This window comes from Bubalus bubalis, chromosome 18 (assembly GCF_019923935.1).
Source record: "Bubalus bubalis isolate 160015118507 breed Murrah chromosome 18, NDDB_SH_1, whole genome shotgun sequence".
Taxonomy (NCBI): Eukaryota; Metazoa; Chordata; class Mammalia; order Artiodactyla; family Bovidae; genus Bubalus; species Bubalus bubalis.
In genome coordinates this window covers 10,098,817-10,112,786 of record NC_059174.1, presented here as the reverse complement: position 1 = coordinate 10,112,786, position 13,970 = coordinate 10,098,817, and the positions used below count along the sequence as shown (strand labels likewise).

The following is a 13,970-nucleotide window of genomic DNA, read 5'->3' as shown; positions in this document are numbered from 1 at the left end:
GGCCTGAGCGTCGGAACGCCGGGGGCGGGTCCAGCAACGGCCACGCCCCGGGCGCGTGCGCGGGTCACGTGGGGGCGCGGCCGGGGGAGCTGCTGCGGCGGCGGTGACGGGGGCGGCGGCCGCGCGTCTTTGGCGGGACCAGCTTCGAGGCCGCGCCGTCTCTGCAGGTACCGCGCCTCCCGCGCGCATCCCCGGGTCCCAGACCCTCCTAGGCTCTCTCGGCGCCCGGCGGCGCTTCGGCCCGGCAGCTCGCTCTGCGCCCCACCACGCCCCCGGGGACCAGTGCCCTCTTTGCCCAGACCCTCGGGCCCTGTCGTCCCTCCCTTCCCTGGGACCCCCGCCCCCAGCACCCCTCCCTCCTGGCCTGTCCACCCGGAGCGCCTCTTCCCCAACTCCATCCGGGCGTTGCACCCATGAGGAGCCCGTCTTCTGGGCCCGCCCCTCCCCCGGGACCCGGCCGACCTGGGGCCCCACCCACCCCGAACGCGGGCCCATCTCTTTCCCGGACCTGACCCGGGTGCTCCCCACGAGGCTCTGAAAGGCACGCATTTGTGCTTCTTTATTCTCGTTTCCAAAGGGACTTGGTCTTAGTAGGGTTTGTTGTCTTCGTCTTTGTTCTGAATGAGAAGTAATTCAGAATAAGGGCGCTCTTGGAGAAAGGGCCCCATCAGCTCTCCAGCGGCCGTAGTTTGTTGGGCCCTGCCGGGTGCTGGAGGGGAAGGGTTATGGGGACCAGGGGGGATGTCGCTGTTCCAAAGGAACGTGCAGCCCGGCGAAGCCCAACCCAGCGGCCCGCTTGGTAATGTCAGCAGGATGCCCGCCTGGGGGTCTCAGAGTGGGGTTCGCAAGGCAGGCCTCGGGACTTTAACAGACCTTAATCTGAATTCCCACCGCCCACTTCTTAGCTGCAGAGTCCAGGCCGTGCCACTTTACCTCGGCAAGCCTCAGTTTCCATGTCTGTAAACTGGGCATGACTACAACTCTGCCTGGAAGGGTTGATGAGAGAAGTGCCATGATAGGAAGAAAGCCCTTAGTGGATGGAGTCTTTTGCAGAAAGCCAGATTTTAACCCTGAGCACTGCAAATAGACAATAACTAACATTATTGAACATTAAATTACAGTGGCTGATAGCCAAGGTTTATTGAGCGCTGATGTTCCCAGGCTCTGAGTGCTTCATATGTATGATCTAATTTTCATTATAATTTTAGGCAGGAAATACTAGCCCCATATTTGCAGGTGATATAAGGAAAGCTCCGTGAAGTAATGAAGTAACTTCACCCAAAAAGTTACCAAGTAATGAAATAACTTCACACACAGCTCTTACATGGGGAGCCTGGGTTCAAATCCAGGATGTCTGTTTTCGGAGTCTGTGGTTGTGATCACTACAGTAATATTCCACAGACATAGATAGAGCTCAACAAATTGTTTTTTTAAAGCAGATTTTTTTTTTTTTTTGAAATAAAAGTCACATAACAGAATTCACCATTTTAGCCATTTAAACGTGTGCTGTTCATAGTAGCATGTTCCCTGTCCACAGCCATCACCACTGTTTAATTCCAGAACATTCCCAAGAAATCCCACCCCATTGGCAGTCAGTCCCTATTTCCCACTCCTCCCGCCTTGTGGCAGCCCTCCTCTCCTTTCTGTCTCTGGATTTGCGTTTTCTGGACATTTCCCGTACATGGAGTCATATAACGAGTGGCCTTTTGTGTCTGGCTTCTTTGGCTCAGCATACTCTTCTCGAAATTTGTCCGTATCATAACATGTATCCATACTTTGTTCTTTTCATTGCTGAATAATATTCATCATGTGGAGAGACCACATGTGTTTGTCCGTTCATCTGTTGTTGGACGGTTGGGTTGTTTCCACTTGTTAGCCATACCGGTTTTTGTGTGAGCCTAAGGCTTCAGTTATCTTGGGTCTGTACCCAGGAGTGGATGCTGTTATGGTTTTAATTCTCAGACCTGAAACTGAGGGGTATTGGATCTTGGACAAGAAGGCCCATGTTTTGACTCTCTGCATGTAGTTTACGTTAGCGGTATACTGAAACTTGGCACAGGGAGGTAAGGAAACTCCAAAAAGTCAGGATGCACCAATAACAGCTTCATCCAAGTGCTGATGCAAAGTTGGAGCAGCTTCTCAAGTTATTTCTGAGTGAAATTTGAGCTTTGAACACAAGGCATTCTTCGCTTCTATTTGTTAAATAAATATGGTATACCTAGCACCGGGCTAGGGTCTGGGGAGGAACAGTAGAGATGGATGCGACCCCAGCCTCACGCCGTCATGAGGCCACAGGTGGATTAAAGACTTGAATCTGAAAAGCAGAATTGTAAAAAAAAAAAAAAAAAAAAATTTGGAAAATAATACGGAAAAATATCTTTCTGACCTGAGGCTAAGATGGGATTTCTGAAATGAGGCGTAACAAGCATAACCCATGCAGGAAAAGGATTGATAAATTGGACTGTGTTGATACTAAGACATTCATTTCATCAAAAGCACTTATATAGAGAGACAAAGCATACAGAGGGCTAGTATCTAGAACGTAGAAAGAATACTTAGAACTCTGAAAGAAAAAAAAAGACAACACAATAGAAAGAAGGTCACAAGGGGGCTTCCCCGGTAGTGCAGTGGTTAAGACTCTGCATGTCCAGTGCAGGGGGCTTGGGTTTGATCCAGCATGCTGTGTGGCTCAGCCAAAATAAATAAATACAATTTTTAAAAATTAAATTTTTTAAAAAGTTGATTTGAAAAGAAGTAAGATCAAAAGCTAGAAACAGGCATTTCATAGATGAGAAAACAAACAGCACGTAAACGTCAGGAGTGCCAGCCTTATTAACAGTCAGGAAATGCCAGTGCAGATGATGGTGAGGTCCCATTTCACAGCCAGCCTTTGGCAGGAGGTGAACTGTTGGATGTTGCCAGCCCTTGAGAGGAGGCAGCATGAGCTCACACTCGCTGCTGGTGGGCGTGTAAAGTGGCTCAGCCGCTTTGGCAGCATCTGGTTGAACACATGGATGTCCGGTGGCCCAGCAGTTCGACTCTTAGGCCTGTCCCTTTGCGAAACTCTTGTGCATGCGGGAGAATGTTGACAGCAGCGCTGTTCATAGTTGTAAAGTCAAAACCAACAAGAACAACCCATCAGCAGTAGACTGGACATGCGAATTGTGTCTGTGCCATGAGACGGTGCAGCAGTGAGTTTATGGCCTGCAGCTGCGGAGGTGTCCCTGGGTCTGGAAAACAGCCCCGAGTGAGAGGAACGAGTCACCAAAGGATACGTGGGCTTGATTCCTTATGTAAGGGGCAAAATGGAGTACTGTTATTTCAGAATCTGTGGTAGGGTGGTATACAACTATTTCCAAAGAAAGAAGAGAGCAAGGGAATGATTACATCAGAACTTATGCTATGCTAAGTCACTTCAGTCGTGTCCGACTGTGTGACCCCATAGACGGCAGCCCACCAGGCTTCCCCGTCCCTGGAATTCTCCCTGGATTTTCCAGGCAAGAACACTGGAGTGGGTTGCCATTTCCTTCTCCAATGCATGAAAGTGAAAAGAGAAAGTGAAGTTGCTCAGTCATGTCCGACTCTTAGCGACCCCATGGACTGCCGCCTACCAGGCTCCTCCATCTGTGGGATTTTCCAGGCAAGAGTACTGGAGTGGGGTGCCATTGCCTTCTCCAACATCAGAACTTAGGAGAGTGATTACCCCAAGGGTGGCGGAAGGGGTTGTGACCAGGGAGGAGGCATTGGGTCTTCTGAGACTCTGATTTGATTGGTGGAGTCCTATAGCCCTGTGAGTGTTTTTTTATTCTTTGAGCTGTGCATAATAGACAACTTTGGTGTACATTTTTCCAATTTTCTTAAATTGTTGTTGTTTAGTTGCTCAGTCATATCCGACTCTGCAACCCCATGGACTGCAGCACGCCAGGCTTCCCTGTCCTTCACCATCTCCTGGAGTTTGCTCAGTCTTAGGCCCATTGAGTCGGTGAAGCCATCCAACCATCTCAACCTCTGTCGTCCCCTTCTCCTCCTGCCCTCAGTCTTTCCCTGCGTCAGGGTCTTTGCAAGTGAGTTGGCTCTTTGCCTCAGGTGGCCAAAGTATTGGAGCTTCAGCATCAATGCCTGTTTGGAATTCATGGCACATGAATTTTTACTTTCTTTTAACTTTTAAAACCTTTGGTCTTATTTTTTTGTTAAGTTTTCCCCAGCTGAGTGGTGAGGGAAAGGCATTTGCTGTTTGTTTTTGCTTGCAGCTTGTCCTGAAGAGAAGGCAGAGCAGCTCCTGGATGCCCAGAGCTGGCAGAGGAGGTAAGAGCAGACTGCAGGTGGAGAATGACTGGGGAGAATGACTTGGGCAGGAAGACTGAGGACTCTGTTGTAGTCAGGCATCTTTTCTGGAGTTTTTCCGTCTCACATTCTTGAGAAAAGTGGTGTTCAAGGAGGGGTTGAAGTTCCCTTTACACAGCTTCCCCTTGGGGTGAGGTCATTCCCCAGGGCACATGTGACCTCCTTTTAGCTGGAACCTTATTTCAGACACGCCTGCCATGCATTTTTCCCCACAAGTATTTCTTTGGCTCCAATCTATTAGACCTTGATATGTGGTGTCCAGTGTTTTACTGAAAACATTGTTGTAGCATCTTAGACATACACTCGCCTGTTATTTTGAAGAATAGATTTAATGTTCCAAGTATCGAGTTGTTTGTTGTTGTTTTTTTTGCTTATGGTTGTGTTATTTCTAACTTTACTACATTTTCTGTGCATACAAGTATCATGTTTTTCATTTACTTTCCTCATGGCCTACTCTTGGAGTAAGTGTGACAGATGGCATGTGTCCACTATAAAAGCGTTATTTCAGGAACTCCCACCTTAGGATGGTCGGACTCGGAGTCTCAGTTTTTATGTTCTTCTTTGTAAGGAGCTAGTGTTTTTGGTCACTTCCCTGGGAGTCTTGAATCAGCTCTGTCCCGGGAAGCAGCCAGTGTGACTGGAAGGGGCCTTTCCAGCCGGCACCTGCCCCGCAGGATGTGGCTCTGGACTGCCACTGTGTGGCGGGGGACCGTTGGGGAGGTGACCTGTCACTGCCTCGTCCCCAGCATCTGGAAGCTTTGAGAGGTGCTCGTGCATAGCATACAAAGAGGGGACGCCTTTGGGGTGGAGGACTGTGACTCCGAGGGCTTCCCTGGTGGCTCAGTGGTCAAGAATCTGCCTGCCAGTGTGGTAGCATTGGGTTTGATCCCTGGGTCGGGAATATTCCCTAGAAGAGGGAATGACAACCCACTCCAGCATTCTTGCCTGGGAAATCCCTGGACAGAGGAGCCAGGTGGGCTGCAGTCCACAGGGTCACAAAGTGTTGGACACAACTGAGCGACTAAGCACAGCACAGGACAGGCTTGTAAAGTGTAATGTTTGAGGGGTTATATGCGCATTGTGGGGCATTTAGGAATCCTACTGCCTGTTTCTTGAGTTTTTTTTTATCATATTTCTTTCATATGTTTTGTTGGTTTGTAACTTGGCCTACACATTCATATGCGTACTCAACACACACACACACACGTATTTACATTCAGCAGTTCTTTGTTATTTCGTGCGCCTGTTAACCAGTGTGGTGTCATTCTTACAGCGTGTTCCATTCCAGAGGTTAATTTGTTTTCTTCACTCTGCAGACCTTGGTTGAGCTCAAATTGCATTGCAGTGGAGTGGGAGGGAATTCACTTATTCTTCCTTAAGCTTATGCCAATTTTTGCTGCTACTGTCAGGGATTTTTTTCTTAGTTTCAGAAAAAAACTTAAGTTTTTTTCTATACAGATTTCTATGAGAGGGGCCACTTCCAGAAATTTTATATAAATTTTGTTTTTGGCTTAAATCTATTTTCTCTTACATACTATTAATAAATGCTATATACCCTTGTGCTTGTGCATATCTGAGCTCCCTGTAGTTTAACTGTGGTCTGTTCTGATCTTTTTGATATCTGACCCTCACTGAGAGCTCGTGGTTGGCTCAGGCCTTGGTGACTCCCCTGGTCTGGTCTAGAAGGAAATTTATCAGCCTTGGTCGTGCCCAGCCCTTCTCTGCCTCTCTGACTGCAGGTGCACACACGTACACACCAGTTCATATGGCGTTTTAAGTGGTTTTGTTAGATGTCAGTCTCTCCTCCTAGGCAGTCCTTTGCTTCATCTTTGAAACCTTAGCGTCCATCCCAGTACATGGCACATAAAGATGCTTGCTGTGTGGATACTACAAGAGTCATATTGGGCTTTTCTCTCCCCAAACACAAGGGGCCAGGCAAGGATGATGGTGTGCCAGTGATGCCAGCCAGATGAAGCATGCTTAGCCACTGTCATTTCAGAAAACCATGTCTTCAGGTTCGGGGAGTGTCTCTTTTTAAAACGTACATTTATGAACATTACCTATACATGATGCAATTTACGTTAAAGAGTATTAGAGCATAGTTTTGTCTCAAAGTGAGTTGTAAGGTCTTTGAGGCTGAAGTGTTAGTCGCTCAGTCCTGTCTGACTCTTTGAGACCCTGTGGACTGTAGCCCACCAGGCTCCTCTATCCATGGGATTTTCCAGGCAAGCACACTGGAGTGGGTAGCCATTCTCTTGTCCAGGGGATCTTTCTGACCCAAGGATTGAACCCTGGTCTCCTGCATTGCAGGCAGTTTCAGTACTGTCTGCGTGACCAGGAAGCCCCCTTTGAGGCCAAGGCTATGTCTTAATAGTGCTTCTATTTTTCATACTTTGTCTTTACAGGGATAGTAGGTCCTCTGTGCTTGCTGGTTTTGCATGAATAAATTCAATAAAAGAAATAAACATTACTCTTAGCTGTTACGTGGATTAAAAAGTCTGCCTGTCACTAAGCTGGGCCGGGAACTCCTTAGGGTGCAGAGCATATTGTGTTTATTGTCGTATCCATAACATTTAGCTCAGTGCCTGGATTTTAGTAGGAATTTGGTAACTCTTGATAATCATGTTGACTAATCTTCTTGGATGGAAAGAACTTTGTAAGCTGCAGATGTTAAGTAATGATATCATAAATTGACTGGATCCACGGGCTACGTGCATTTGAACAGTTACTGTTATTTAAATGCAAAATTATTAAGCCCTGATGTCTCAAATGTCCTTCTTCAACCAAACTGTGTGTGTTCCTTTCAGTTACTAAGCAAAGACCACCTCTCTCGCTCCCCGCCCCTGCAGGCTGCCATGGCTGCTGTCGACAGCTTCTACCTCTTGTACAGGGAAATCGCCAGGTCCTGCAACTGCTACATGGAAGCCCTCGCCTTGGTTGGAGCTTGGTACACGGCCAGAAAAAGCATCACCGTCGTCTGTGACTTCTACAGCCTCATCAGGCTGCATTTCATCCCGCGCCTGGTGAGCAGAGCAGACCTGATCAAGCAGTATGGAAGATGGGCGGTCGTGAGTGGTAAGAGATGAGATTTCAGTTCATGCCTGATTTAAAAATGAAGTCATCTTTCCCATTTGATCTGTGTTTTAAGTTGGATGCTTCATTCAGGGACTTAACTGAATTTAATCATGTTTTCATGGGATAAATAAAACTTCCTCTGGTATGATATGTGCACCTTTCTCACTGCTCATCTTGGAAGGTGTTTCCTTGTGATTTTTGTCCTTCTGTTGCCTCCTGTTCCCCATCCAGCCCTGCGTCCCTGCTGCTTGCTTTTCCTTCTTGTTCTTGGTTTTGAAAGTGTCCTTACAAACTGGTACCACTTTCAGAAATGCTTTCCTTCTTTTAAATTTCATTTTCATTTACCATTGTTTCCTAGGAAAGTACCTCCTGACACTCACAGAGACCAGGTGAGGCTTTGAGAACAGTCTTCCACTGTGTCTCGCAGTCACCTTGGCAAACGTAAAGCGGCGCTTCCTCTACCTGTCAGAGTGTCTGGGCGAGCATTTGATTAGCTCATGTCATTTGTATTACGGATTCCACCTTGTGCTTGACTGATTACTCACAGAACCGAGCTTATTTCTAGTGTGACTCCTTCTCTGGTTAAACCCAGACCCGGAGTATTTAAAGTCCATTTTAAGGATCACACCGTGAAATGAGTTTGCTCCCTTTGCCGGCTTGTCCTGTAGGTGCCACGGACGGGATTGGAAGGGCCTATGCAGAGGAGCTGGCCAGCCGTGGGCTCAACATCGTCCTGATCAGCCGGAGCCAAGAGAAGTTGCAGATGGTCGCTAAAGACATAGCTGACACCTACAAAGTGGAGACTGATATCATAGTCGCGGACTTCAGCAGCGGCCGCGAGATTTACGCCATGATCCGGGAAGCCTTGCAGGACAGAGACATTGGCATCCTGGTGAATAACGTGGGTGTGTTCTACCCCTATCCGCAGTACTTCACGCAGGTCTCTGAGGACACACTCTGGGACATCGTCAATGTGAACATCGCCGCGGCCAGCCTCATGGTCCACATCGTGTTGCCGGGGATGGTGGAGAGGAAGAAGGGCGCCATCGTCACCATCTCCTCTGGCTCCTGCTGCAAACCCACCCCCCAGCTGGCGGCGTTCTCAGCATCTAAGGTAACCCGTTCCCAGGTGGAAAGTGAAGTCATCATGTAGGAAAACACCTATCACAATGGTTTGGTCTAGTTTGTTGAGTTCTGTGTCAGCAGCTGATGTTTGCTTATGCTGTATTTTTTCCCCAAAATGACCATTAGTCTTTTTTTCCCTCTTGATTTCTTTCGAGTTCTCAACAAAATCAGTCTTTTCTTCTGTTTTATTTAACAGGCTTATTTAGACCACTTCAGCAGAGCATTGCAGTATGAATATGCTTCCAAAGGAATCTTTGTACAGAGTTTAATCCCATTCTATGTGGCTACCAACGTGGCCACCCCTGGCAGCTTTCTGCACAAGTGCCCATGGTTGGTGCCTTCCCCAAAAGTGTATGCACATCATGCTGTTTCTACCCTCGGCATTTCAAAAAGGACCACAGGATACTGGTCCCATTCCATCCAGGTAACCAGCCATGTGCGCTCAGCTCTCGTAATTAAGGTTAAGGCATCCTAAACCTTTCCAAACGATAGATACATGGGAATCTGATTGAAACCTGATGCTGGAAGATGAGGATCGTAACTTCTGATTCTCAGATCTTAGTGGTTCCAGTTCAGTCACTGAATTCTCTTCTGTGGATTTATTATGTTAAGAACATTCGAAAGTTCAGCTGCATGATATCTAGAAGAGGAAACTCGCTGTTGTAATGTCAGTACAGTAATCTCCACCCTGCCCCTTAAACCCCAGTTCTCTCTCACAGTACTGACCATGGATGCATTTTGCTCTTTGACTTGCTTTTCATTCCTGGGATGATTTGGAATCCTTACCTACATGACCTGCTATTCATATCACACTGAGTAAAGATGGAATCGTATCACTGCATGTAGGTCTGTCCTGCCTACTTAGAGGAAGGGGGGTGAGTGGGTGGTGATCCCATTTCTGTTCCCCAGAGAGTCTAGCATAGGGTCTTATGCAAAAGCGGGTACTCAATGCAGCATCACCTAAGGTTTTTTCCTCTTTTGTATTTAAGGTGATTGGTGATGTTTGTTGGCTTAAATCACTGCTGATCTGTGCAGTTTGTTGTCGATGGCTTTGGATTCTAACCTTGTAATCCTTTTCTCTTTCATCTTCAGTTTCTTTTTGCACAGTATATGCCTGAATGGCTCTGGGTGTGGGGAGCAAATATTCTCAACCGTTCTTTGCGTAAGGAGGCCTTATCCTGCAAAGCTTGAAGCCAGATGATGGTTGGGAAGTTTGACCAACTCGTGGGAGCCTGCAGTATTCTACATTTGGAGGAACACATGGAATTTATCTTCTGCATTTTTTTTTTTCCACGACTGATTATTTAGCATACTCGTGACTCATCCTTTGCAAAACAAACATAAGCCTTTTAAGAGTGCTGTGGGAAAGCCTTCAGGGCCGCACAGAGGGCACAGGGTGAACACCGACTGTGGCACAAGAACCGCTGGAGGACACCTAGAATGTGATGTGTGCTTTTGTTTTTTAAACTTTTCAGAAGTTGTGTGATTTATGTTGTTCTAGGAGCTCCAGTAATATGATACTGATATATGATATAACTTGTCAGCTCTTACAGTCTCACATGTTTCTTAAGGGAAATTATGTCAGTAGATGAATTACAGCATTGGTTTTCAAATGTCCATCAGGAAAGACTATTGAAGTGTGTTATTTTCTAGGTAAGGTTGCTGGTATGATTAGTGGAAACCTGTATTATATTGTGTAGCTTTAGTCGTTTGGCTCTCTGTGTATGAAATGCTGCTCCTCAACTGATACTTAGAGAACCATGTGTGTACATATGTTGTGTACATCCGGGCAACTTTATTTATTGGTAGTTTACTTTAAAAAAGATTTTCTTGTTAAGATGTCTTAATGTGGCACCCAAAGGGGTATTAAAATTCTGCATTATTATTTTTCATACTAAACAAGGCCACCTAACTTTGTGCTATAGGTTTGCCATATATAATATCACCTAACAATGTTCTGGTTTTTTTTTTTAATCTACTAAGGAATTCATTCATTCATAGATTTGGACATGTGATGACTGACCCTCAGTCATCTCTTGATTTATAGTTACTGTGGATAAGTAGTGACTTCTCAGCCTATGACCCATTTTATAACTGAAGTTTAGCCCTCTAGAACTTCTTATACTTGGTTGTGAAACACTTTTCTGTGTAATATTATTCCATCCCAGTAGCATTAATGATATAAATATCAAGTATTTATAGAATAATAGTTAAAATATGGACAAATTACGTGTGTGAAAAGACATACTGTATCTGTTGAAATCAGTCAGAAGCTCATTCTTGATTCGTGTAACAAATTTGTATGTTACAGTGAACACTTCCATTGGTGTGAAGATAATTAATGCCCGATAACCACCACTATATGGGTTTGCACTGAAACCTGCTGTGTAGTCTTTTTGGCTCAGCTCTCCTGAAGCCAAACATTTTTGAGAACCACATACCTAGTGCTTTGACAGTTGTAAATCACGAGACGAATATGACAGTATGTGCACATTTGAGACCCACAGTTTAATATTGCAGCACTGACGCAGAAACCAGTTAATTGAAATCAGGACTTTATGGACTCGCTCACTCCTGAGCTGATAGCCATTACGAGGAGGCCTGAGCATGCTTTTATTTTATGCCCACGGTTTTGCCAGCGACATTGCCTTAGTATTTCCAGACCTGACTTGGACTCAGGATCAGAAGCTCTTCCATCGACAGATCAGGCCTTCATCACACAAGAGGAAGAACTGCAGTGTGGAAAGTCACATTACAGTGATTCGACACGGAAGTGCCGACTTTGATGGCGTTAGCTGGAAGCCTTTGTCATATTTGGCGTTTCCCCACCTGACAGTTAATTGATGGTCATTAAGACTAGAGAAAACTTGACTTCATGCCACATTGAGTTGAACTTTGACATATAATAAGCAGCAATGTGATGTAAATATACCATATTTATATTTAAGGTGATGTGTGGTACAGCAGTGTCTTATAGATTAGATGTTGGATCATTGTTACATGAGACTAAGTAAACCATGTCAGTGATGTTTTAAAATTCTCTTCTTGGCAGGATGTATGTAAATATACTGATCGGTGCAAAGTTCACGAAAAGATGAAAACCAAGAATCTTCCTTAGGTTTCATCTTTCCCAGCGCTCATTTGAGAGTTATAATTGGACCACTGTAGCTGGGGTTTCTCTTATTAAGGATGTGGGAAATAAACCTTTGAAACAACCTGTGACCTGAAAATTTAACAATAAAAGCAGTTGCTTCTGCTTCCTTTAGAAGAGGTATTGGTCCGTATGTTTGGAAAGAGAGAAACATCCCCCCCCCCATAGAAACAAATATTTAAAAATTATAAAAAATTAATCTCTGAACACCTGTGACAGTAAGTCATTAAAAGCTGGTAATTCAGTTAGAAAATCGTGCATAGCCATATGTCTTACAAGTCTTGAAACTATAGAGTTGATTTTTTGCTTTCATTCTCCTGATTGGTTGAATAAGATAAAGGCCGATTTTTATTCCTTGGCATGGGTGATATGGAGATCACTGGTGGTTTTGCCATGATCCATTTTTCGTTTGGTAGGGATGAAAAGTAGCAAGTTCAAGGAGTGGGAAGAAAAAGGGAGACAGTGAGTAGAGACAGCTCTTCTGAGGAATCTTTTTTTTTTGCTTTGTTTTGCTTTCACCTCACTTACTTAAAATCTTGGCACATTTGGGTTAAATGGCATCTCGAGTCTTGACACTGTGTGCACTCTGAAATCAGTCTTTCTTTCTGTGTCTCTGTCTCTGGACTGTTACTCTTTAAAATAGCATTCAGGTTTAATGAAGATTTACCTTCCCATGGGATTACAAATGCTTTATTATACACATGAAGTGTTAGTTTAGGGAGTTACCAGAACCTGGAGTGGTGGAAAACAGGTAGACCAGGATTCTGGGGCGCTCAGCCTCCCTTGGTAAATTTCCAGGCCACCTCCTGTCACCCCCCAGGCTCCCTGCAGTTTTTAGGGCTCTCAGGAGCTGCAAAGTTCCCCTCCCCTTCAGTATCACATGACAAGGATGTTTGCGATTCACTAACCTACCTCTGTTCCTAACAGTGGGGCTTTGTATTCAATGGCATAGGGACTTAAAGGGCTGTTAAAAGAACCCTGATTAGAACAACAGTTAATTTTAAGATCAAGTCCCTTATGTGGTGGTAGGAGGGGAGTGCTCTGGATTTACAAATGCAAGAGTCAAGAGTTCTCTGAAAGTTCCTAACACTGATGTGATCTCAGGGGGTGGGGAAGAACTTGATCAGGTGTGGGTTGGTCTAGTACAACCACATCTATTGAATATGTTGTGTGTCAAAGTCTGTATGTGTATGCTTCATTTAACCATCATCCTTTGAGGGAGATATTCATACTCCTTTGGGTAAGGAAGGTGAGTTCCAGAGAGCTGAGGTACAACTTGTCTAAGATCACAAAAAGCTAATAGGTGATTCTAAGTTTCTTCACTAGATCATATCAGTTTGGTTAAATACTGTTAAAAGGAATATGCAGTACTGTGGTTTCTAATATTGGGGCATTATCCAGGTGCTGTGGAAAGGTCAAACGATACGAGCAGTTTTATCTCAGGACATAGCACATCATTTGTCATCAGCATGACCTAAAATAGGCTTTCAGTCCCCCTTGTGTGCCAGCTCGGTTGTGTCCGACTGTTTTGCAACTCCATGAACTGTAGTCCTCAAGGCTCATCTGTCCATGGAATCTTCCTGGCAAGGTTGTCATTTCCTTTTCCAGGGGATCTCCCTATCCAGGGATCGAACTTGCCTCTCCTGCATTAGCAGGCAGATTCTTTACCACTGCCGCCACCTGAAAAGCCTTTCCATCCCCTGCTGTTGCTACTGCTGCTAAGTCGCGTCCAACTCGGTGCGACCCCATAGACGGCAGCCCACCAGGCTTTCCCGTCCCTGGGATTCTCCAGGCAAGAACACTGGAGTGGGTTGCCATTTCCTTCTCCAATGCATGAAAGTGAAAAGTGAAAGGGAAGTCGCTTAGTCGTGTCCGACTCTAGCGACCTAGTTGTGCCCAACGTCTAGTGTGGATCAGCTCAACATTTAGACATTAAGTGGGTGATTTTAGTATCTCAATCACCCAGACAATTGGGGGGGGGCGCGCACTTTTAGGGAGTTTAATACATTAATCTTTGTTTCTTCAGAACGGGTCACCGCTTGGCGTCAGTGGTCCAGGCGACGCTGGGAGGGGTTAAGAGTAGAGCAGACCGGACTTCGGGCCGGGGTCTCGCCTGTCAGGGTGGAAGTCTGGCGAGTACTCGCACCTTCCGGCCTTGAGTAAGCACTTGACTCGCCAGCTTCCGAGCTGCAGCGAGGATTAAACGGGTAGAGGTTTGCAGGGGGAGCGCCGCCGCACCTGGCTCTACAGGCCCCAGGAGGAGAGCACTGGATGA

General features: G+C 45.8%; 1 protein-coding gene across 2 annotated transcripts; it reads left to right on the top strand.

Moving 5' to 3' along the window:
* The first annotated feature begins 30 nt into the window (after positions 1–30).
* On the top strand, positions 31–11,809 carry HSDL1 (hydroxysteroid dehydrogenase like 1). 2 transcript variants are annotated; one of them, XM_025268465.2, is made up of 6 exons: positions 67–167; positions 4,251–4,305; positions 7,194–7,419; positions 8,088–8,533; positions 8,741–8,968; positions 9,637–11,809. In XM_025268465.2, exons 3-6 carry the CDS (start codon positions 7,200–7,202, stop codon positions 9,733–9,735), a joined length of 993 nt encoding a protein of 330 aa, XP_025124250.1. In that variant the 5' UTR covers positions 67–167; positions 4,251–4,305; positions 7,194–7,199; the 3' UTR covers positions 9,736–11,809. The 2 variants fall into 2 exon arrangements, with proteins under 2 accessions (XP_025124249.1, XP_025124250.1); XM_025268464.2 differs by lacking the exon at positions 4,251–4,305 and having other exon boundaries at positions 31–167.
* Positions 11,810–13,970: the final 2,161 nt, after the last annotated feature.